Below are 25,115 nucleotides of genomic sequence, written 5' to 3' on the forward strand. Positions count from 1 at the left end.
GGTGTGCAGGGGACTGCAGATCAGGAAGTGGCGGGGCTGGCTTTGAACTCCTGCCCCCCGGCCAGGGCGGACGGACGGTGGTCAGACGATACTGCAGCTGCCAAGGCTGCAGGGCTGGGCGGGGATCGAGGGCCCTGCGGCTCCCAGATTGTGGCCCTGGTAGAGGTGGCCGAGCCGGATAAGCAACAGCGGGCTGGCGGGCGGCCACCTCCCCTGCAGGTCCGGCCCTCATGGGCGGGTGGGGCGCGGAGAGAGGAGGAGCCTCGGGCCGAGCCACCGCCTCCGCCGCGGACCTTCAGCCGCCGGCGCTGCTCCGAGCAGCGGGCCACGGAGGTGAGTGACCCCTTCCCCGGTCGCCGTGGGGCTGTGGGCTTCGCCCTGTCCCGGGACTCTTTTCCTGGTGCCCGCCGAGTAGCACCCTGCGCCACCGCCGCACGGAGCCCGGGCGCCTCCACATGTTTGGAGGCGACCCCGTCCCCTGGGACTGGGCCACGTGCGCCCGGGGGCAGAGAAACTGGGTCCTGTGCCCCGCAACCCCGTGAGCCTGCCTGCCCGGGACCAAAGCCGCGCGCGCCAGGCTAGTGGGCAGAGCAGGCGGCGGCAGTGGGGGGAGCAGGCGGCCCGAGCCCGGGGTGCAGACGTAGGCGCCCCTCCCCGGCTGAGTCCACAGGTCTCATGTGCCCCGCGGCTCTGGCTAGCCCGTCCCGGGGGAAGGGTGGCAGCCCTGGGCGGGATTTTCCGGGTTCTTCCTCGCCAGGCCTCCCAACCCCTTCGCAGCCGAGCAGAGCAGGGACCCAGGCGCCCGACCTTGGCCCAGTGGAGGCTGGACCGCCCAGTGCAAAGTTCCCCCTCCTGCCCACTTCCTGAAATTTGGGGGCAGGCTGCCCGGAGAGGTGTGGTTGGAACTTTCATCACCCTGGATAAATGAAGGGGAGGCTTCCCCCAGCTAATACGTAGTTTGGGGGCCAGGAGGCCGATCTGCAGGGAAAATGCAGGCAGGTCCTGTTGGAGCCCTGACAGAAGACACTGAGAGGCCTCCCAGTTATCCAGGGCCCCCTCTGAGATGCTCCAGAATGGGGTTCTGGTTCAGGGAGGTATTTCTATCCATCGGAGTGCAGCCATAATGTAATTAATGGCAAATATTTATTGCACCTTTATGTGTGCCAGGTACCTTGCTAAGGGCTTTGCACACACTACGCCAACAGGAAGGCCTTATTATTATCTCTTGTTACAGATGGGGAAACTGAGCCTCAGAGAGCCTGGGTATTTTGCAAGGGTACACAGCGAACAAGTTGCAGAAGTAGGATATGAACCCAGATTTATCTGACTTGGGAACCCAGAGGAACCTATTAGTGGAGAGAGACAGACCAAGTCTCAGAGGATTCTGCCAGCCCAAAGAATGCAGTGCTGAGGGCCAGAATGTCCACAAACCGAAAGATCTCTTCTGGGTGTGCCCTCTCAGTCACCTGCAAGGTTTGTGAAAAATATAGATGCCCAAGTCCCACCTGCAGCTGACCAAATCAGCCAGGAGCCCTGGAGGACCTAGACTGTCTTACTCATCTCTGTCCGCAGCGGCCTGCAGAGGGGCTGGCAGGGAGCCCCTGCGTAATCAATGTCTGATGGATGAATGGGTGCAGTGGGGCACACGGTGTCACTGGGGGAGTAGTGGGGGAGGGAAGGCTTCCTGAAGGAGGCTTTGAATGGTAGACAGGTGGCCTCTGCCAACAAGCTGGGAGGAAGATATGGAATTGGCATGGGGTGAAGCTGGCCTCAGAGACAGCAGGGAACGCAGGCCAGGCCACCTGTTTACGTGAGAGTTGAACAGCCTGCCCCAAGCTTGCTGAGGTCCCCAGGACCTGGCCTGGTTAAACGGGGACCACACATGTGCCCTTTCTAGCCTAGAGATGTCAGACAGGTAGATTCCTCTCCTGTTTATATTTCCTATTCTGGTCACTGGGAGCCTGAGGTGTCAAGACACAAAGGTTTGTTGTTGTTGTTGTTGTTCTGTCCCATGGCCCTTCCCTCCTTGGACTGATCAGAGACCAAGGTGTTGGACAGGGCTTCAGGTAGTTAAAAAGTGAAAGTTCTTGACTGCAGTCCAAAGCCCCACACCTGAGTGATGGGTGGGGCAAGAGCCTGGCTTCGGAGTCAGATGGGCTGAGTCTGAACCTCGGCTCTTCACCCTACGACATGAGTCTATAAAACCTTGCCAAGGGCTTAGAACAGGATATCCTCATTAAACAGGGACAATAATGCCTGGGTGGAAGGTTAACTGTGTAAAGTGCTGAGTTTTAGGAGTGCAGTAAATATCAGATCCCTCCCCATTCCCCTAGGGTTTGAGTGTTAACCAGCTGGGGAGCTTCCAGGCTCATTGCACTTCTCATCTCAACCTCTCAGTTTCTTAGAGAAGGTAACTGAGGCACAGAGAGTGGCCTCCAAGTCCCCTTGCAACTGGCGTTGGCTCTGAACCCTAGGGTTCCCAGCTCAGCTGGATGCCTACCAGGCTGGGAGGAGAAGTCTGCGCTGCCTGCTTCATTCCCTGTCTAGCTGCAAATGAAAACCTCAGTGGACTCGGGTGGCTTTCAGGCAGTTTGGGACAGGGCAGGGAAGCTAGCCATTTGGGGATGTCCAGCCCCCTTGCCTTCCAGCTGAGGCTGGACCCACCCCTTCCTGCCCTCCTTGTCATGCATAGTGGCCGGGTCTTCCTGAGCTGGGCAGGCTTGAGCTGAGTAAATTAAGCCCTCCATGAAACTGCTTCCTAGCATCTAGACCGGGAATGGGCCTCTTGATTTAAAACAAGGAAGTTTGCCAGTTTAAGTAGTTATTAAAACCAAAAGCCAAGTTGGCTCCTTTCCTCCCTACGGGGCCTAGAGGAGCATGTGCCTCTTTTTTTCACTCCTACCCCACTTCTGCCAACCCCATCCCAATTTGGGAGGCTGTGGAGGTCACAGAACTTGGAGAGGAGAAGGCAAGGGGTCGCGCAGGACCCTCTAGGGGGTACTGAAAATTGGGCTGCAGAAGTCTCACTTCCTCCCATCTGCCCCCTGCAGCTGGGCCCACCTACCTGTCCAACATGACTTCCTGCAGGTCCCAGGCCTCTGCGTGCTCCAACCTGTCAGCCCTTAACAACCTTGGCATGCCATACACCACCACCATCACCCTAGAATGACAGTCCTTGTCACTGTTCAGGCAGTGCCCTTCATGGCAGGCCCTGGGCCCAGCACATTATATAGCTGAGGTCATTTGTAACTCAAGACTCTTAGGGGGTAGATAGTGTTATTCTCCCAGCCGTGTAACTTTCCCAAGGACACATGTGACTCCAGCCTCTCCTTTGTTCCAAACCTGAGACTCCTAACCACTAACTGTACGTCCAAATTCTGCCTCATCACTTATTCATTCAGCAAACGTTTACTGAGCACTAACTTTGTGCCAGAAACTTCAAGACTGGCTGAGTCCCACTTCTGGCAGGATGAGTGTTGCTGTCACTTACCACACTGTAAACACCCACACGCGTCACATATTTCTGAATACAAGTGAGGAGGTGCAGTGTCAGTGAGGCCCAGGACCCACAGCTGGTGTAAGCCAGGATGCCAAATCAGAGATGTCCCCACAGCCCAAGCTGGAGGTACCCGCTGCTGTGCCTGCCATCAGGGCCGATGGGTAACTGCTATAGTGGATCATAAACTCCTGCAGTGCCACGTCGGCCCGGGGCAGAATGTTCCCTCCCCTTCAGGTGTGGCTGAACAGACCGGGGTTTGGCCGCTTTGGCAACGTAAGAACTTGTCACTGGAGAATTACTTGGTACTCAACTCTTCCCAATCAGTCTGTCCTCATGCATCCCCAGAGTCACCTGGCGGAACGGGCACAGGTGAGCACTGATTGTTCTGCAATCAGGCAGTAACTCACTCCTGTCTCCGACTTCCGCTTAATGAGAGCCAGGTGGGATCGAAGCAAACAGGACATTGTAGAGCCTTCTTGAGCTGTCAGATTAAATTGTTTTAAAAAAATACAGACCTAAGATTATAAAACTAATCACAGGAAAGTGTGAAGGGATTTGAGGATTGGCTAATGGGCCTTGTAAACTTTATTCGGGGTAGTGGGCTGTCTCAAAGCCGGTGTGGTAGGGTCTGTGATGGAACGACCTTCCTGTTACCGTAGGTACCCGATGCTGGTGAGGTGACTGTCCAGCTGTAGGGAAGGTCGGCTTGTGATCTGTGTTGGGCTTGAGAGGGAGAAGGCTTGCCCGGGGCTGAGACCCAGCACAGCTGGGGAGAGGGTCTCTCTGAAGGTGAACGCACTCTGGGTGCACAGCTGGAGGTCAGGGTGTCTGTGAGCTGGGCCCTGCAGGGGAAGCCCGGCCTGCACGTTGCTGCAGTGGGCACCCTGGCTGAAGCTTTCTGGGTGACTAGCCAGGCCTGCGCACGGGTCCTAGTGCGTTGGATGCAGGGGGCGTGTGGGAGTCCCACTGTCCAGCGAATCAGCCCCCACCTGGGTGGGGGACAAGAGCAGCTGTGGGAAGTGAGACCAGGCCCTTTGTGGCTGGTCCTCGGAGATGGCTCCAGACTTGCCAGAAATAAGGTGGTCCCTGGAACTGGGGGGGAAGGAAGACAGTGCTGGGCCCAGCAGCCAAGGACTGTGATAGGGGAGGCGAGTTCCATCAGGAAAGCCCTGCCCTCCTGGTACTCCTGGATCAGGAGGCTATTCCTGGATCCACAGCCCAAAGGGGAGACCTTACAACACCCATGCTGGTGTGAGCTCTGGAGTTCTGGAGTAGCTGCTTTTTGTCCTCCCATGACCTTTGCTAGAACTCTCCTGAACATATGGTGTGGCTGTGAGTGGAGTACTGAGGGGAGGGGGATTCCCAAGGAGGGAGCTCAGTGAGAACCACAGGGAGCAGCTGTCGCAGCTGACCCAGAGCCCTCCAGGAACTGGGGTGCTTGTGAGCTCCTGTCCTGCCGATGCCTTGGAAGGCTTGCTTTCCTAAGGAAGAGTGGTTCCCTCTCAGTACGGCTTCTCCAAGGGGACCCAGAGACCACCCAGGAGCTTTGGTAAGAACACAGAGCCCTGAACACCCCTGCCACCCCCACCTCAGTCGGGGGCTGGGGCTGCCCAGAAACCTGCTGCTTAAGCTCCCTGGGTGATTCCGGTGTTCACTAGTGGGCCCCGTGGGCCCCATAGGCACCGGCCTGCCTCATTTGTGGATGTGCAGGAGTGGGGGACACACAGGTCCCTGCCCTCAGCTGACGCTGCTGAGTGACCAAAGAGCAACAGGGCACCAGAGGCAGGGAGGTCAGGGCCGTGTGCGGTGAGTGGCCCACGGCAGAGCAAGGAGAAGCGTACACAGGAGCCGCTCTAAGGGAGGTGTAGGGAGCGGAGGTGGTTTCCACATTCACCGTTTTGCTTAATCGTCAGACCAGAGAGGGAAAGCTGCCTGCCCACGGTCACCCTGCTGGCACGTGGCCGAACCTCAGTTCACACCCCGGTCTGTCAGACCACACGGCTGCCCCTGTGAATTCAGCGTGGGGAGAGACTGCTGGGTGGGGGAGCTGTGGGGAGCTGGCCGGAGCCTTACGTGCCCAAGCGCTTGGGCGGGATCTCCCAGGAAGGGGGATTTGGACGGGCCAGGAGGATGTCGAGACTCGGTGGACGTCGTGGCGCTGGCCGAAGCGGAGGGGCAGGACCTGGCAGGCGGGGTAGTGGGAGGTCAGCCTGTGTAAGGCCTGTGCTGGGCTGTGGGGAGATTCAGGGATCTAACTGTGCCCACAGGAGCTCTCACTCTGGTAAGGGGCAGACGTGGGGGGCCACGGGAGCCAGAGAACTCTGCGGGCCCGTTCGGGTCGTTGGTATTAATAATAACGGCAACCCTGCCCAGGGCCCGGTGCTGTGTGTTCTGGTTATCAAATGCCCAGGGTTACTTCGAGGTGACGTACGCCAAGATCGCTGGTTTCCAGACAAGTTGAAAACAACTGAATGTACTTGTCCCTAAGAATGGACTTAGCACAATTTACTCCAGTGATACAAAAGCCTCCAAACCTCTGGCCTCCTTAGGGCTGCAGGTGCGGCCTCCACGTCAACGGAAAAGCCAGCCACAGCCACAGGAACGTGCCCGTGTCCCCCGAAGTCCACGCTTTGCCCTTGGGACAGTGCTGTGTTGTGTTATGGATTTTTCTATCTGTCTGTCTTTCTTCCCACCCTGGGCACTGACTAGCAAGTAAAAGATGACAATGAAGCCTTTGTCAGTACAAAATGCCGAGAGAATTATCACTAAGCCAATGACAGCCATGGGTTGATCGCAATAAATTTCCCGCACAGAATTTGATAAATTGCCACTTTCTACAGCCATTATGTTTGTCTTTGTATCCTGAAGAGTAAATGCCTCCCCCATCCCCCCTTTCTTTCTCTCATGTGCATGTGCGTGTCAGATGACATTTATTCATTTTATGCATCCTGGGTTCTGCTGGTCGTCCCGCCTCAGTTCCTGTAGCAAAGAGACCCGAGTCTGAGCCACTAATTACCACCAGTGAGGTTTCCTCCCCAAACAGGAAGTCTCAGGCCTGACTGCTCTCTCTCCCAGTGCACTCTCTAACCAAGCATCAGTCACACTCCCGCCCCGGCCCTGTGGCCAGGAGCTGGCACACAGGCTGAGGGGGAGGCAGCCCGGCTGTCCAAGCCCCTGGCAGGCCCTTCGCCTTCTGAGAAACCAAAAGTGAGAACGAAAGTCAGGCTGTCCACAGACTGGAGACACGAGCGAGAAGGGGTGGTCGGACCACAGTGGGGTTGTCGAGGGACTCAAGCTTCAGACCCTGTGCCAGCCAGATGTCGCACCAGCCTGCTGTTGGTAAGTCTGGTTAAGGTGCAGACCCAAGGTGGCATGGGTCGTGTGCGGGTCCCTCCCAGCAGCCCCACCAGTCCCTGGCCTAGCGCACCCCTCGAATCTCTGGGGAGTCCAGAGAACTTAACATCTCCCGGGGCTCTGTGCCGCCTTGGAACTGGCAGCAAAGAGTGGAGTATGATGCGGTTCTTGCCAAAATCAAATGGCAAATGTTCTCTTCTGCACATTTTCATGGCCCCCTTTTGAGGGAGGGGAGTCCAGGCTATTAAATCAGGAGCCTTTGCAAAGTAAAAGGTTCAAGGATTTATCATACATGGCGCCTTCATGTAGTGACAGCAACAGCTTTGTGGGATCTGGCGTGTGTGAGTGTGTGTTTTTAAAAAGATAATAGTGTTTGTGATGCATTTCTGTGGAAGGCAGCCCATCGAGATTATAAATTTTACTTATTGGTAACCTTTGCTACATTGGTTTATCACAGAACTGTTGCTGCAAGTAATTGAACCGGATTTTTCTAGAATGATTTGAAAATCTAGATGTTTGTAAAAAGCCCTATAAATTATTCATTCACTTTTATTTTGCAAAGTGGTGTGGCGATAAACTTGTTTTCCATCAGATGAAACTTGCACGTATGCGTATTTGTGTGTGGATTGGCTTATGTGTGTGCCTGAGCTTTTGTAGGAACGTCTCAGCCTACCTTTTAAAAATATAATGATTTTTTTATGATGTCTAAATAACGATTCCAGGCAGTATTACAAGAAATATAACAGTAAAACGTTTGTAAGAATCCATCAGAAAGGAAAAAATGCCCACAGAGAAAATAGAAACGCACCAATTAAGATGTGTGTGGCTATAACTGAGCTTTTAAACCCTGATTTGAAACTGGCGTCTTCTGTCCTCTCTCCTCTCAGGTCAGCTGTGGGAGGCCAGGGGTGGGATGCGGAGAGGGACCAGGGGTCAGCGGAGCCTTCTGGCCCCCAAGACTGAAGGGTCCCAATGAGAACAAAGCCCGGGGGGCCATGCTACCGTGCTTGGGTCTGGGATACAGGGCGGCCCCAGATCTGCAGAAACAGCCCAAGAATGAGACGCTGGAAAGTGTGAGTTGGGGCAGCTCAGGGAGGAGGAGGAAAACCGAAGGGGAAGAGAGCAGAAGACATCAGAGCCTGGTGCCGACCGGGTGACCAGCTGTTACTCACGTCTGTGGCAAGGCACCTGCGGCCCTCGCCACTCTGGAGGCAGCTGGAACGCAGGCACCGGGTGGGATTAGGGCACAGTAGATCCGGGGCAGGCAGGAGCCAACTCTGGGGCCCAGGGGGAGCCTGGACCTCAGTTTTGTCACCTGCAAAGTGGAAGTAATGGCAGCCTCCTGCAGGTCAAACCCGGCATGCGCACACCCACGGCCCGATCTCCGGCATTTGCCTCTTGCTCCTGCAGCTGTGTCTGCCCCAGGCACTTGCTGGGTGCTGGGATGTGCCTGCTCAGCTCCTCTCGGTTGGGGAAGGTGGAGCTCATGTCCCCGGGGAGGCCCGGGATTTCTACATGGGGCAGGAAAGGGAACTTCCCTGATAGCTGTCTTTATTTGCATAGCAAGTGCCTGCTTTTTACTTAGATTGTAGATTTCAGATCCGTAAAATGGGAAAGACTTTACAGAAGCTGTTATTCATTTTACCTGACTGGGAAATGTGAATTATTCATATCAAAGAGTGTTAGTTTTAATATTAACAGTAGCATGTGGGGAGCGGTGAAGGGGGTTATCAGGGGTAGGGCCCCAGCACCATCCACCCCTTTGGACCTTGAAGGGAAAGTGTGCACCATTGCATGCCGGCTCCATACCCAGGCTGCAGTGGTATTAGGCATTCGCGATACTGTGATTTCATTGCCACTGGCTGCAGGGGGCCCCAGCTAGGTCCTGGGGAGAACAACTATGTCTCACAAGCACTCCCACCCCCAGGCTCAGAATCTGGTCATTACATCATTCAAGCCACAAACATTAATTGAGCACCTACTGTATGCAAGGCCCTGGGCTAGGAGCTAGAGGCACAGAAATGAATAAGTGCCTCCCTTCTGGTGGGGTGACAGACAAGTGAAGCAGTGTGTGCAGTCAATAGTAATGTGACAAAAGTGGATTGAGTCCCAGAGTATGAAGTCTCCGCTGTCCTAGGTCCAGGTTAAAGCCAGGAGCTGCTCCCAGGGCTGTGTGGACCAGCCTTTTGTGCTCTGGGGACTCTTGCAAAATTTAGAGCTCTTGCAAAAGTTGGAGCTGGCACATGGCAGGTGGTTGGGAAGTGGCTGCATGACTCTCCCCACCTTTAGAGCAGATGGAAGATGGGGCCGACTTCCAGTGTCCATCAGAGTCCAAAGGAAGAGGCCACCAAGGGTCAGGGGAGGGCCCCCCAGAGGCTTCCTGGAAAAGGCAGTGCATCATCTGGGCAAACCAGGGGGAAGCATGCATCTCCAAGCCCAAGAATCAGTTGATACGAGGTTGATCAGGTGTCTGAGCTCCTTGGCAGACACCCTGGAGCTGTCTCAGTGTGTCTCAGCTGCCCCTTGCCCCTTCAGCCCCCCTGCCCAGAAATAGGGCCAAGACACAGCCCTGATTCTGCATACACTGCAAGGGGAGGGGTGGGGGCAGCCACAGCCCACAAGACCCACCAGCCCCAGGGTGTGCAGCTCCAAGTTTCCCTGAAAAGCAAGAAAGCACCCAACTTCAGATGTTGAGGCTGCAGATTCAGCTGCCGCTGCCTGATGGCCTCCAGCCTGGTTGGCTTAACCGGCCCATAGGGAGCTGGCTGCCCCCCTATGCCAGCTCCCTGACCTCACTGGGCAAGTGAGCCACTCCTCCCTGGCTCCACAGCCTGGCCATGCCCTCATTCGAGCATTTTGCTCCTTGCTGCACAGGGTAGCTGGCTTTTCTCCTAAGAGCCCAAAGAGGGCAGGCTGTCTTTGGCCACCAGCACGGCCCTGATGCCTTGCTCCATGAGGGTACACAGGGAAAATTAATGAAGGAATTTCTCAGAGGAGGCTTGGCAAGACCAACCATTGCATAAAATTGCACAGGCTGTGCACTGCACAACTTCAGGGGTCACTCTCCCCAGGAGTTACAGTGTGCATGGCGCCCCCTGGCGTTGTGCACCATGGGGACTCCAGGGCTTGGCCATCCTCCCAATTGCACCACCCCAATTCCCCACCCCCACTTCCAGCCCCTGGCCTTGGTGCTGACCGCTGGGCTTTCCTCTTCCCCTTCCCAACCAGCGCCAACCCCATCCTGCCCACGTGCTGGCACTGCGGAGTAATGAACTGTAATGGATTGTTCCAACTGTTCTCAAGGCTGGACTGTCGAGTCATGGTGGAGAAGGAGTCCTGGATGAAAGGCCGGAAACTCCACCCTCTGAGAACATGCCCCCAGTCAGGGTGTTAGGGGGCTCCTGGGTTCCCCAGCACCGCTCCTCTCTTCTGCTCCAGCCTGCAGTGGCCTGTGACCCACATGGGCAGGGGAGGAGGTCGCGGGAGCAGTGTCCCTCAGTGGCTCCACTAACAATGTCGTGGTGACGCTGACCACCTTCTCACCAGAGAGTCCCCGCCGAGGGGTGCGCAGGGATGAGGAGCGCAGGGAGAGAGCGCTGATAGTCTGCCTGGGGGCCAGGGAGGGCTACTGAAGGGTGGGCCCTGCAGCAGCATCAGACACTCCAGGCATGGAGCCCAGCAATGTGTTTTCACAAGGCCTCCAGGTAATGCTGATGCAGCTCAGGTCTGACCTGATGCGGCCTGAGTGCTGGGGTCACAGAAGTGAGTAGTAGAACTGAGTAAACGGTTCCCTCCTTGAGAAGCTTGGAGTCCAGGGAGGAGACAGACAGGAAGGGAAAAAATACTGTCTAGTGGGGCAGGGGTTGCTCTCGAGGGCTGTGAAGGCAGAGGCAGCTGGTGTGAGCTTGATCCAGGAGCTGGGGGTCCTGGCAACCCCGATGACATGAGGACTGTCCCTGACAGGGAGCGGGGTATTAGGACTCTCAGCTGCTAGAGGACTCAGGGAGCGCAGTGTCCCTGTCCCAAACCACCAGGACCCTGCCCCTGACAGCCAGCCTCTCCCTACGGTACCCCCTCCCCCAGCTCAGCCGCCCCTTCTCCCTCCTCCCCGAGTCCCAAATAGCAGCAGGTTTTTTCCTCCAATTGTCTTGGGGAGAAATGGGCGTGTGCTTCCAGGCCATTATCTTAGAGCACATTTTTAGAACGTTTTAAAGTAAATTTTTCCATTTGGCAGAGAACACCGTATATTGATTTAGACGCATCTATTTCTGCTTTACACAGACAAAAAGGTTTACAAAAAATCCTAGAGAGAAAGAAGAATAAAATGAAAAATGAGTGAATTTAACAGGCCTAAAATATGGCACTTTACTTACCTCATATAATTCTTACAACTCATTAAAGTAAGTAGCATCACCCCATGGCGCAGACGAGGAAACCGGGCCCCAGAAAGGTGAAGTGACTTGCCCATGTCCTGCCAGCTGCCCTGGGGACAGCAGCCTGGCCTGGCTGGGCAAGCTCCCAGTGACCAGTGGTGGCTTCAGGTGTGTGATTTGGAGTGTCCCAGGGATCGGATCCTCTGCCTAATTAGGGAAGGGATGACTTTGCAGGGAAGAAAGGAAGTAATCGGCCCTAATGCCCCACCGACAGACTTGCAGCTGTGCGCCAGTTCCCCCGCACAACCTGGTATAAATCCTCAGCCACGTGGGCGGATAGCAGGCGATGCTTCCTGTCCCCTCCCGCTGCAACACATCTGCCCTGCTCACTCACCCATCCCAGGCGCTGGTGGGGTGGGCTTCAGACCCCAGCACTTGGCACACGCATGCCGTCCCACGTGGCCCTGAAACAGCTGTCAGCTTGCATGGATGGAGTGCAGAGAAGTAGCTGTGTGAGCAAAAGCCAAGAGAACTGTTTAGCCCAAGGTACCATCTCTCCTGAGGTCATGGGCTTAGAAAACTCAGTGATGGGGAAAACAACTAGGAAATAACTTTAGAAGGTTACAGAAGCCACTCTTAGTTTGTTCTGTGTTGCTATAAAGGAATACACAAGGCTGGGCAATATATAATGAAAAAAGGTTTATTTGGCTCACGATTCTGATGGCTGAAAAGTTCAAGATTTGGGCATCTGCATCTGGAGAGGGCTGCAGGCTGCTTCCACGCAGGGCGGATGGCAAAGATCGCATGGCGAGAGAGGAAGCAGAGAGAGCGGAAGGTGCTAGGCTCTTTAAAACAGCCAGCTTTCACGGGGACTAGTGGAGTGAGAGAACTCACCCCTGAAAGAAGGCGTTAATCTATTCCTGAGGGACCTGCCCCATGACCCAAACACCTCCTTCGCTGGGGACCAAATCACATTTCAACATGAGGTTTGGAGGGGACAAACATCCAAACCATAGCCGCCACCAACATTGATGTCACAAAATTGATGCCTTAAGCTCTCACCCAAAATGTGTTTACTCTTAGTTTACACATGCTAGTAACAGTTTGCGGTGTCTCCGTTTCTTTTTTCATGGCGACTTTTCTTTTTTTATAACAACTTTATTGAGCTAGACTTCCCATACCATACAATTCAGCCATTTAAAGTATATAATTCAATGGCTTTTAGTGTATCCAGCATCGTGCAGCCATCCCCACGATCAATTTTAGAATATTTTCATCAACCCAAAAAGAAACCCTGTACCAGTAAGCAGTCACCTCCCATTGTCGCCCATTGCCTGGCAACCACTAATCTACTTTGTGTCTCTTGGATTTGCTTATTCCAGCATTTCATTAAAATGTAGTTATATGATATGTGACCTCTTGCAACTGGCTTCTTTCATGTAGCATAATACTTTCAAGGTTCATCCGTGTGGGAGCGTGTATCGGTGCTTAGTTTCTTTTTATGGCCAAATCTTACCCCATTGCATGGATGTGCCACGTTTTGTTTAAGCATCCATCAGTTGATGGGCATTTGGGTTGTTTTCTACTTTGGGGCTATTATGAATAATACTACTGTGAATATTGGTGTAAATGTTTTTGTGTGGCTATATGTTTTCATTTTTCTTTGTTATAAGCCTAGGAGTAGAATTGCTGGGTGATATTGAAACTGTTTAATCTTCTGACGGACTGCCAGACTCTTTTCCACACTGGCTGCACCATTTTACAATTCCACCAGCAGTGTGAGTGATTTCTCCACATCCTCACCAACACTTGTTATTATCTGTCTTTTAAAAAAATTATTATTATAGCCATCATAGTGGGTGTAAAGTGATGTCTCCCTGTGGTTTTAATTTGCATTTCCTTGAGGGCTAATGATGTGAAACATCTTTTTTTTTTTTTTTTTTTTTTTTTTTTTGAGACAGAGTCTCACTCTGTTGCCCAGGCTAGAGTGAGTGCCGTGGCGTTAGCCTAGTTCACAGCAACGTCAAACTCCTGAGCTCAAGCGATCCTCCTGTCTCAGCCTCCCGAGTAGCTGGGACTACAGGCATGCACCACCATGCCCGGCTAATTTTTTCTATATATATTTTTAGCTGTCCATATAATTTCTTTCTATTTTTAGTAGAGATGGGGTCTCGCTCTTGCTCAGGCTGGTCTCGAACTCCTGAGCTCAAACGATCCGCCCACCTCGGCCTCCGAGAGTGCTAGGATTACAGGCGTGAGCCACCGCGCCCGGCCTGAAACATCTTTTCATATACTTAGTGGCCATTTGTCTATCTTCTTTGAAGAAATGTCTATTCAAATCTTTTGCCCATTTTTATATAAGTCATTTGTCTTTTTAAACATTAAGCTTTAAGAGTTTTTATTTATTTATTTTTTATTTTTTAAAGGCAAGGTCTCACTCTGTCACCCAGGCTGGAGTGCAGTATTTTGATCATAGCTCACTGCAGCCTCCAGCTCCTGGCCTCAAGCGATCCTTCTACCTCAGCCTCCAGAGTAGCTGGGACTACAGGCAGGCATCACCACACTCAGCTAATTTTTATTTTTTGTAGAGACAGGGTCTTGATATGTTGTCCAGGCTGGTCTCAAACTCCTGGGCCAAAGCCATCTTCCTACCTTGGCCTCCCAAGTGTTGGGATTACAGGCGTGAGCCATGAGCCTGGCCCATCTCTACACTTTGTACATTTAGAGAAGAGTTCTGTGGGAGAATCTGTGTTTTCATGATAACTGGCTTCAGGGTGTCAAGGCTGGCCTCTGATTGTCGGTTGCCCCGGCACCCCTGCCCACACCTGACCCCGCAGAGACCCCCGTGGCAAGGCCTGCCCTGGCCACTCATACCTGGAGGGTGGTCGGCTGCCCACAGAGAAGAGGCCATGGGGCTGTGGCCGTCATGACCGCCCACCACATGTGGCCTGCTCAAGAGCAGGCAGAAGCTGGCAGGCAGGCCGGCGGGCCTGGCGTGGCTCCCAGCCACGAACAGAACCCACACTGTGGCCCTGCCGGGAAGTGGGAGGGGACAGGCGAGCCTGGGCAGAGACCCAGAGCCCACAGGGACACGGGAGCCTCTGTGGTGTTTTGTCCGCAGCTTGGGAGGGGAGGTGGTGGGTCTGTGTGCAGACGACAGGCCTCTGCCCACCAAGCTGCAATCTGATCCCCTCCCTGCTCCCTCATCGGTCTATAAATAGGTCCTGAAAGGAGCTGGGGCTCAGACAGGGTTAGTTACACCCTCACCTGCAGGCCACATGGACAGGCAACAGGGGCTTCCGCTGGACCTCTGGGACCTCCAGAACTAGCACCACCTGTGCTGCTCCAGCCCCCGCCGGCCTCTACACCTGCAGCGGCCTTGTGCTAGGCAGCCGGAGGGCAGGAGAGTTTGATGTGGCCACTGCCCGGGAAGAACTTAGAGGACACACACACACACACACACACACCCCTCAGGAGAGATGGCTCCGAGCTCTAAACATACCAACCCATTTCGTCTTCACTACAACGCTTAGAGAGGTGGAGTTAGTGTCCTCATTTTAAAGGTGAGGGAACCAGACATTCTGGAGAGAGGTCGGGTCTGGTGTGGGCCGGGTGGGGGTCCTGGTGGGCGCTTGCACGTCTGTGCGGGTGTGGCCCCCCCATCTGTGGGCGCAGGAAGCGTGGCCCCCGCAAAAATGACCCTCGGTGGCTCAGCTCAGCCAGTCCCCGCTCCGCCGTGAGAGAGGCAGGGCGATGTGTCAAAGCCACTTTAAAGCTGTGCGGGAGGCTAAGGAGTTCCCTGCACCGTGGCGGAGGCAGGACAGGAAGGTGTGTCCCCTGACTCTCAGGATGGACAGTCAGTCAGTACCCCCTTTCCACACTGACCTCTCTCCCCACTGGTGTGGGCCCAGCCTGGCCGCTCTCCAGACGGCTCGCTGCCCTCTGTCTGGGCGGTAAGACGCTGAGTGAAGTCAGACTACAGAGGCAGACAGACCGCCAGCCAGCTCTTCCTTCCCTCACCTGTCTGTGCCACCCGGAGCAAGTTCCTCAACCTCCGGGAGCCTCAGTTTCCTCCTCTGCAAACTGGGGATATTAACAGGGTCTAATGCATGGGGTCCTTGTGAGGACTAGGGGACTATCACTCCAGGAAAGGCCTGAGAACAGTGCCCAGTGCATGGCAGGCATCCCATAAATAGGAGCTTCCGTTGCCTTGTAAAAGGCCCATGCCACAGTTTTTAAAACCTTTTAGGATTGCATTATGTGTCATCTGAGATCAGAGATGTGATCTCCATTGACCAAGGTGGGAGCTGGGGTCCACAGGGGCTTGTCTGAGGACACACAGCTGGTTCATGGCAGAGCCAGGCCACAGTCTCCTGGCCCCCCTGCTCCATACTGGCATTAGACCCTGTACCCACCCCCTTACCTGCTGTTGAGGGTGCCAGGGGAGTGCTGTGGAAAAGTGGGAAGAGGCAGACACCCACGTGGGGCAATTCAAGCCATCCCTGCTGCTCCCCCAGTTCCAGGCAGGGCCTCTTAACCCCTGTGGTCCCATAGGCTGGTGGAGCCTGTGGACTTCTGCCCAGAATAATTCTCTCACGTGCATAAAATAAAATAACCTAGGGTTAGAAAGGAAACACAATGAAACAGTCAAAAAAAAAATTTTTTTTTTTTTTTTTTTTTTTGAGACAGAGTCTCACTCTGTTGCCCAGGCTAGAGTGTTGTGGCGTCAGCCTAGCTCACAGCAACCTCAAACTCCTGGGCTCAAGCGATCCTCCTGCCTCAGCCTCCCAAGTAGCTGGGACTACAGGCATGCGCCACCAGGCCCAGCTAATTTTTTCTACATATATTTTTAGCTGTCCATATAATTTCTTTCTATTTTTAGTAGAGATGGGGTCTCGCTCTTGCTCAGGCTGGTCACAAACTCCTGAGCTCAAACGATCTGCCTGCCTCGGCCTCCCAGAGTGCTAGGATTACAGGCGTGAGCCACCCTGCCCGGCCAACAGTCAAAATTTTTGTTAAAAGATGTACAGTAGCAATATGCATGCTTCCGTATCAGCACATTAAATAACAAGATCTACTAGCAGGTCTAATATCTACCATAATTTCAAATTAGTGATGAGTTTAAATAGCGTTAGGAGAACTTGTTTACAATTAAATTTGTGATATGACATTGGTCAGTATTGATGAAAAACTCTGTTGCTTACCTTCATGCTTAAAGGAACTGGTAAATTTCATTTAGAAGTTGGTGACAATTAAAATATAATTTTCCCATCCAAGTTTACTGTAGACTCCTGCCCAAGTCTAGGGTTTCCTCCATGTCCACTCATATCTGGGGCTCAGCGAAGGAGGTCCCAGGGCACCCACCCTGCCTCAGGGGCCATTTACTGTCATGTCTCCGAGTCCTAGCCTTGGAGAAGAGGGCTTCAGGGTTCGTTCCTATCATACATTCGTTCAGTGAACACCGAGCACCACCTTTGTGCCAGGCCCCAAGACAAATAGTGAGGTCCAAAGTCAGGTAAGATGAGGTCCCTGACTCCAGCTGTTCCTCACGTCCTTCAGGGAGAGCATGAGCAGAACTGTTCCAAAATGCAAAATGCAGCCAAGCACAGGAACACGCTCACTCTTCCCGTGATGGTGAAGTTGAGGTTAAATGGTCACTCCCGGCTAGTGACACTGTCCCTCACATAATCCTGAAAAGAAGTGTGGCACTGTATAGCTTTGGTCATGGAAATCCCAGGGCCTTCTCCCCCATGCCCACCCTGCCAGTTTGTCCCGAGGAAATAATTCAGCAGGAAAGACAAAGGAGGGAGGGCAGAAGTCCTTCTCTCTCCCCTTCCTGAGTCTGTTCCCTCCTCAGGGCAGGCGCTGGGTCTTGCTCAGCTTGTCCCCTGGTGCCGGCACGTGGTGGCACTCAGTGAACACCTGCTGGGTGACTGTCTGACTGTCATGCAGTTACTGTGGACAAGAGGAGGGAGGTGGCAGGAAGGGAGCCCTCCAGTGACCAGGTTCCTCTCTTCTTGCAGCCACCAAGATGTCAGGAGAGATGGAGAAGCCGCTGATCGGCCGTCGCCTGGTGGACAGCAATAGCAGCCTTGCCGAGGCCCCCAGTGAGGCCCCCAAAGTGGGCATCCTGGGGAGCGGGGACTTTGCCCGCTCCCTGGCCACACGCCTGGTGAACTCTGGCTTCAGCGTGGTGGTGGGGAGCCGCAACCCCAAACGCACAGCTGGGCTGTTCCCCTCAGTGGCCCAGGTGACTTTCCAGGGGGATGCAGTGAGCTCCCCAGAGGTCATCTTCGTGGCCGTGTTCCGGGAGCACTACTCTTCGCTGTGCAGTCTCAGCCACCAGCTGGCCGGCAAGATCCTGGTGGATGTGAGCAACCCCACAGAGCAAGAGCACCTTCAACATCGCGAGTCCAATGCTGAGTACCTGGCCTCCCTCTTCCCCACCTGCACAGTGGTTAAGGCCCTCAACGTCATCTCTGCCTGGGCCCTGCAGGCTGGCCCGAGGGATGGGAACAGGCAGGTAGGTTCTGGCGGAATAACATCCATCATAACAATATATATAAATGGCTAATTTTCCTTGTGGCTTTCAGCATGCCAGGCCTTTTTCATACATTATTTTACAGCCAATGTCACATCACTGCAAAATTTCATTTTGCAGAGCAGGAAACTGAGGCTCAGGGATGTTAATGACTTTACTTACTCAGAGTCCCACCGCTGGTGAGCTGGGATATGAACCCACTCCATAGGAATCTGAACCCCAGGTCCCTTCTGCTATGGTTTCAAAAGCAGCTATTCCAAGGGCCGGTGGGGGCTGCCTAGACGGGCATTTTGCCTGTGGCCACTGATGTCAGTGAGCTGGGCAAGACCCTCACTGTTAGCAGTTTCTCTCCATAAATAGTGGGCCTGGCTGGGAGGTCCAGGTGGCAGAGGAAAGACCCCTGACCCAGGAGGCAGAACCCCTCTGCCCCCAGCTGCACCATTAACGGGCAGCTCACTTGGGCAAGTCGCTGTCCCTCTGAGCCTCAGTTTCCTCAGCTGCTCAGTACGGAGTTTGGCCCAGATGCTCACTGAGGCCCTGCCCACTCCAGAGGCCTGTGACCCCATCTGACTGCCACTTCCTGCCCACAGGTGCCCATCTGTGGTGACCAGCCGGAAGCCAAGCATGCTGTCTCTGAGATGGTGCACGCCATGGGCTTCATGCCTGTGGACATGGGATCCCTGGCGTCCGCCCGGGAAGTGGAGGCCATTCCCCTGCGCCTCCTCCCGGGGTGGAAGGTGCCCACCCTCCTGGCCCTGGGGCTCTTCATCTGCTTCTATGCCTACAACTTCATCCGGGACGTGCTGCAGCCCTACGTGCAGGAAAGCAAGAACAAGTTCTACAAGCTGCCGGTGTCCGTGGTCAACACCACGCTGCCATGCGTGGCCTACGTGCTGCTGTCGCTGGTGTACTTGCCCGGCGTGCTGGCATCCGCCCTGCAGCTGCGGCGGGGCACCAAGTACCGCCGCTTCCCCGACTGGCTGGACCACTGGCTGCAGCACCGCAAGCAGATCGGGCTGCTCAGCTTCTTCTGCGCCGCCCTGCACGCGCTCTACAGCTTCTGCCTGCCGCTGAGGCGCTCCCAGCACTACGACCTGGTCAACCTGGCCATCAAGCAGGTACCGCCCCGCGCCCGCCCGCGCTCCCTGCCGCACGCAGCACGTGCCCGCCCAGCGCCCTCGGTGAGCCAGGTGCGGCTGGAACCCACAGGTGCAGCCGCACCACTTGCCAACTGAGGATTCTGTTCCGATCGGGCAGCGCCCACATCCTGCTGTCCAAGATTTTGAGTATCAGTGAAGAAAGCAGATGAAAATCCCTACCCTCGTGGGTACAGCCCAGGTGGGGCAGACTTAAAATAAAGCAGTGAGTTGTAGCACGCCATTAGGAAGTCGTGAGTGCTAAGGCACAAAGGAAGGCAGGGGAGGGTAGTGGGGGTGCGGTTTTAGAGATGGTCAGGGGAGGCCTTGCTCAGTGGACGCTATGTGAGCAGAGGTGGGAAGAAGGGGAGAGTGGGCCAGGTAGCCAGCGGGGGGTGACGCAGGCCCAGGGAGCAGCGAGAGCTGAGTCACATGCCTGGCATGTTGGAGGAGCAGCCAAGAGGCCCCCATAGCGAGAGCCCACAAGGGAGTGGCAGAAGAGGCCTGAAAGGTCAAAGCCAGACCAGGGGGTCTTGAAGGCCGAGGAAGGGCTTTGACCTGGGGCTCTGCATGAAATAGGGAGCCAAGGAGTGATGATTTTGAATTGAGGAGTGATGACCCACCTGATACCTGGCTCACTCTGGCTGCTGGGCTGAGAACAGACAACCGGGCCCAGAGGCAGCTGGGCTCCTAGGAGCCGGAGGAGGCCGTGCACGCCAGATGCCAGGCAGCGAGGCTGGGAGGGCACTGGAGCAGCAGAGAGGCAGGGCGGCCCTGGACGACACAGAAGTGCTGATGTAGTGGGCCTGGGGTGTGGGGTGATCAAGGATGACTCTGGGGTTTTGGTCGGAGCGCCTGGAAGCATAGAGTTGCCATCAGCTGAGACAGGGAAGGCTGCAGGAATGAGGGTTTTGGGATTTAGGGATTTTTATTTGGGGGGCTGGTATTATTCACTCATCTATAAAACCCACATGGTGCTCCTTTGCCAGCAGAATTCCTGGGAAGTGGAGGGCCTTCAGGACAGGCCACGTGGGGACAGGGGTGGCATCAGCTGGCACCTGTACCCATAGAAACAGGCTCCGGATGCTCCATCCTGGTTCACAAGCTCACCTGGCTTGACTACAGGTGAGCAGACCTGCTAGTCCCAAGCTCAGGTCTGCAAGCAACACTGCCTTTCTCCATTTTCTCCAACTTACTTCCACCTCCAGGCCCAGCCTCTGGGCTGGTTGGTGCATGGCTCCTGACCACTCCAGGACGATAGCTGCCCAGTGGGGTTTGGTCCAGGCACCAGTGAGACACTTCTCATCCACTCCTCATTGCAGCCTGGATGGCCCCTGCAGCTCCTGTTCCTGCTCAGGATGCAGGGGCCTAGTGGTCCCCTCGGGGGGCACACCTACCACAGGGCCACCGCCTCAGAGGATGGGGTACCAGGAGCCGTGGGAAGTGAGGCTGGTGGCTCCTGGGAACAGACATCAGCCCCTCCCTACTCACTCCCGGGGCTCCTCCTTCCTTGCTGGCAGCTTCCCAGCTGCCCTCGTCCTTCCCCACCCACAGACACCTGGCATCATTGTATCTGTGGGCTCAGACTCTCATAAGAGAAAGGAAGAATCCCCGACTTCAGGCAGAGAAGCAAGATGCCTGATGGAATTGAGAGGAAGGGAAAAAATAATAGTCACAAGCCTTTAAAAAGACCTTGCTGTATACCAGCTACCATTCTAAGAGCTTTTCATACCTACTGTGGATGCATGTAACCTATCTCATCCCTGTAAGGCAAGTGCTGGTCTATCCTTATTTTTTTTTTTTTTTTTTTTTTGAGACAGAGTCTCGCTTTGTTGCCCTGGCTAGAGTGAGTGCCGTGGCATCAACCTAGCTCACAGCAACCTCAAACTCCTGGGCTTAAGCGATCCTACTGCCTCAGCCTCCCGAGTAGCTGGGACTACAGGCATGCGCCACATGCCCGGCTAATTTTTTCTATATATATTTTAGTTGGCCAGATAATTTCTTTGTATTTTTAGTAGAGACGGGGTCTCCCTCTTGCTCAGGCTGGTCTCGAACTCCTGACTTTGAGGGATCCACCCGCCTCGGCCTCCCAGAGTGCTAGGATTACAGGCGTGAGCCACCACGCCTGGCCTGGTCTATCCTTATTTTACAGATGAGAAAACTGAGGCAGAGAGAGGTTAAGCAACTTGACCAAAGTCACACAGCCAGTAAGTAGCAGAGCTGGGATTCAGATCCAGCTGGTACCTACACTGCTTTCTACAGGGAAAACAAACGCAAAGTAACAGTTGAATAAATGATTTCAGAACTCAGATCATTCATTCACTCATTCACCGAGCACCTACTCTGCTGGGCCCTGGGGCCCTGGGCCCACCCTTGTCCCGTGCCTCAGCTGGTGTGGGGGGCATAGAGGCCTGAAGGCCAGAGCTCTGGACTCTTGTTCTCCAGTATCACTGCTTAGAACAAAGACCTTGACTTTGAAAAAGTTATAGCCCCTCTTTTGTCCTCAGGGCCCTGATGTGTAGATCAAGTTCTCTCCTAGTGTCTATATATATATATATATATATATATATATATTTTTTTTTTTTTAGCATGAAATGAAGTTTATTGAGGAAAGGCAAGATAGATTTACAGAACAAGAGCAAGATATATTCACCACAGATGACAAACGGGCCTCCCTGTCGCAACAAAAGGGCCTAGTGCTAATATTTTTAATGCTGTTTGGTATTTTTACTCACTTCTAAACAGTCAATCCCCTCAGCAGGAGGTTCTGAGAGGCTCTTTGGGGACTGGTCCAACGTTTGCTGCCCAGGAGGTGGCAGATCTGATATGGGAGCCCCTGTCCTTTGCGTTGGCAGGTGTTTCAGGCAGGGGTGAGGAAGAAGGTAATGCCCCTCCCCCCAGACACAAGGCATGACCACTGCTCCCTCCCTCCCCTGCCACCCTCCGGCGTCCTTCCTCTAAATTCTCTGCCCTGTCAAGGTTCTCCTTGATATTATGTTAACTCAGTGTTGCCATGATGCAGATACCAGGGCACCGAGGGGCTCATGAGAGGAACTTCTCCCCCACATTCCAAAGTCCCGGAGGGCTGTGGCCTTGGCGAGGTTGCCAGGCAACCATCCCTCCCGCAGGACCTGATTGCTCTCAGGGACACCCAAGGCCTCACAGGCAAAGGGGCTTAAACTTGTCCCGCTGAGTTCTCAAGGGCAGAGCCAGGGCTGAGGTGGGTGTCCCTGGGGCATGGTCTGAGGGAGCCAGGGGCTTCCCAGAGTGGCCCAGGAGTGGGGAGTTGCCCGAGCCTGGAGATGTTGGGGCAGCCATGCCCTCGGGTCCTGAGCCTGGCACTGAGGCTGTTCTGCATTCAGTTCCTGGCGCAGGGCCTCCCAGGGCAGTCCCTGCCTGCTGGGTGACTTTCCCTGCCTGCCCAGGGGCACCTCGCCACAGCACCCCCGCATGGCCACTCCCCACTCCGGCTGCCCGCGGGGCCCTGTCGTTAAAGGAGAGTGCTGGCCTGGGCACAGAAAACGCCTTCTCCAAGATCTCCTTAAAGCCCCTGAGTCCATAGATTTGGAAGCAAACCTGGATCCCAGCTGTAGAGAAAACCATTGAGATCATGTTCATTGACAGTATTATCACCAACGATAGCTGGTATTTGCATAGTGCTTTCAGATTTGTTTGTGCGTTTCCCCAGAGATGCATTTCAGGATCAAAATCAAAGATCAAGATCAAAGACAATGTTTAACCTGCACACTGTTTTCCTATTTCCCTCACCTCAAACTAAATCAGCACATGGCTGTCAAAGAACAGTCTAAAACTCTCACCCGGCCATGCCACTGCTGAAGGTGTTCAGTGACTCCCACTGTCCTTGGGATAATGGTAGACGCCTCATGATGCGGCCACACTCCCTTTCCAGCCTCATCTCCCCCACTTCTCCTGGGACATGTCACATTTGGGTCCCATGTTGTCCTCTAAATGGGCAGAGCTCATTTCCCTTGGCCCAGAATAACCATCCTGGGACATCTTGACAGCCTGGCACACTCCTATTCCTCCTTCAAAACCCTACCTCTGTTAAGCTCCCCCAGCCCATCCCCCAGCTTACTCATACCCACCTCTGTCATCTGTTCTATTTTGTGCATACTTCTATTATTTTTCTTATACACCACTTCGTACCCAACTCAAAGTTCCATGACTGGGTCTTCCACACCTTCAGGTCCAGGGTTCCTAACACAGATTCCCAGGGCAGTGCACGTTCACTGAGCGACTGCTTGTTAAATTGGCCACAACACCAGGCATCCCTTAAGACGAGTACACGTACAGCCTGGTGCAAGAACTAATCTAACTGCCCAGTTGCCACTAAGAACAACAGCACCAGTCATTTGTTATTTTAGGCACCTACTGTGTGCCAGCACATGCTACTCGTCTCACCAACACCGTCCTTTTAAGTCCTGCAGTAACATAGCAAGAGAGACACAGGATGCTATTGGCAGGGAAAGTGACTGCCCAGGGTCTCACGACTGCCCCCCAGTGGCAGAGTCAACGTTAGACCCCAAGGCCTGTGGGACTCCAATGGGGTCTCTCCACCGCCCACCCAGGCAGCCCCTTGCACACCCTGCTGCCTCCTCCTCCTCTGGGTCTGGCAGGCAACGGGTGGGTACCCCCTCTTCCCACCCCCTGCCCGCCATGGGGACAGGGAGAAGGGCCGCTGCTGCAGCCTCACTGGTCCTTCAACATCTAACCCGCAGCCTAGAGGGAAATCCCACGCCCGAACGCCATCTTTCCGTCTCTCGTTGGCGACCGCCCCCTCGGTGTTCTCTAGGTGGCCAATTCGATTAGCCCTAGACATGGGGAGTCACTAGGGAGACGGAGAGCTGTTACAACTCCCTTCCGGTGAGCTGCGCCCGGCACGGGGCACCGCGGCGTTCTGAGGGCAGTGCTGTGGCAGGTTGCGGGGGACTCTCACGGGCTGTTTGCGGTGGCCGGGGACCGGGTCCTCATGCAGGTCCTCACGAGCCACTGCTCCCTCACCTACCTCATCCCTCCCTTCCCAGCATCACTGCGGAGTGGAAATATTAGAGGAAAAAAACAAGCCATTTCGCAAGCAAATGTGGCATACGTGTGTAATCATCCAACTCTGACTTGTGACATTAACTGCCTGATCTTACCAGAACGCGGAGAGGAATGACTAATGAAGCATAGTCGAAGAACAAACAACTTGCGATGAGGAGATGACTTATTCAGCAGCAGTTGCTGACACTGCGAGGTGTGAGTAAGACTCCTCGGGGCAGAGTGACGGAGGAGACCTCTGCCCGCCGCACGCCTTCCTGGCTAACACTGACTGCAGCCCCCGCCGGCCACGCACCACCGGAGAACTCTAGACATGACCTCATCCAGCTCTCGGTAGAGAAACTGAGGCCCAGAGACAGGGTTGCCTAGAGTCACACACGACTGGAGAGTCCCCAGACTCCAGGTCCTTTTGTGGCTAAAGGCACCAAACTGAGCCAGCCTGTCCTAAAATAGAACAGAGACAAACATTTTTTAAAAAACTGCAGGGAAGGTACCCAACGAATGGTATTTTCTCAGTGTCTTTCAACTCTCTCTCATAAGCTTTTCAACCATTTTTGCTCAGACTACTGGATTCATTTTTAATATTTTATCTGCTAACCAGGCTTATGTTATTTGTTTTCCTGCTGAGATAGTTTCTCAAAAAACCTGCATGAGTCACTGTTTGGAGAGGCAGAGACCTGCCTACTAAAGCGTAGTTGCATTTTCTAATGGAAATACTGTTCCGCGTTCTGCTGGTAGAATTAAAGTACCAGCATTTCTTGGTATTTCTCAGAGAACACCTTGACTTCCGGGAACTCTGCTACCTGGTCTGCTTGAGAAATGACGGTTCTAATGGGAGGCCCCTGATAAAAGTGCGAGTGAGTGTCGGCCGGGCTGGGAGGGTCTCAGTGGCACTCCAGGTAGGGAGAGAAAGTGTGGAAATCTCTGGACCCACAGGGGCTCCTTGACTTATGTGTCCTGGGGCTTGCTGAGGATCCCAGAGCTCTGTGAGGGCAGGTATCCTTATTCTCTGCAGCCCAGGGCCCAGCACACAGTAGGTGCTTCATATGTGCTCACTGAACTGTTTGATGCATGGCTGTCCGTCTCTGTCACCTGGCAAAGTTGAGCCAAAGCTGTATGCTGCAGACAGATGGAGAACTGGGTAGGAAGAG

The 25,115-nt window shown here is 54.3% G+C and overlaps 1 protein-coding gene across 3 annotated transcripts in view; it reads left to right on the plus strand.

Annotated features, from left to right (window-relative positions):
• Positions 1-274: 274 nt before the first annotated feature.
• The window catches only part of STEAP3 (STEAP3 metalloreductase), a 34,609-nt gene continuing 9,768 nt past the window's right edge, over positions 275-25,115 (plus strand). Inside the window, exons 1-4 of one of the 3 annotated variants that reach the window (XM_069460823.1) lie at positions 279-333; positions 6,423-6,838; positions 17,250-17,749; positions 18,358-18,885. In XM_069460823.1, the coding sequence (XP_069316924.1) occupies positions 6,817-6,838; positions 17,250-17,749; positions 18,358-18,885 (1,050 nt within the window). In that variant the 5' untranslated portion in view covers positions 279-333; positions 6,423-6,816. Of the gene's footprint in view, positions 334-1,237; positions 1,474-6,422; positions 6,839-17,249; positions 17,750-18,357; positions 18,886-25,115 lie in introns of those variants that run through there. The other 2 variants (XM_069460913.1, XM_069460744.1) reach the window with 2 other exon arrangements.

The sequence above is a fragment of the Eulemur rufifrons genome, chromosome 1 (genome assembly GCF_041146395.1).
Source record: "Eulemur rufifrons isolate Redbay chromosome 1, OSU_ERuf_1, whole genome shotgun sequence".
NCBI classification, from domain to species: domain Eukaryota; kingdom Metazoa; phylum Chordata; class Mammalia; order Primates; family Lemuridae; genus Eulemur; species Eulemur rufifrons.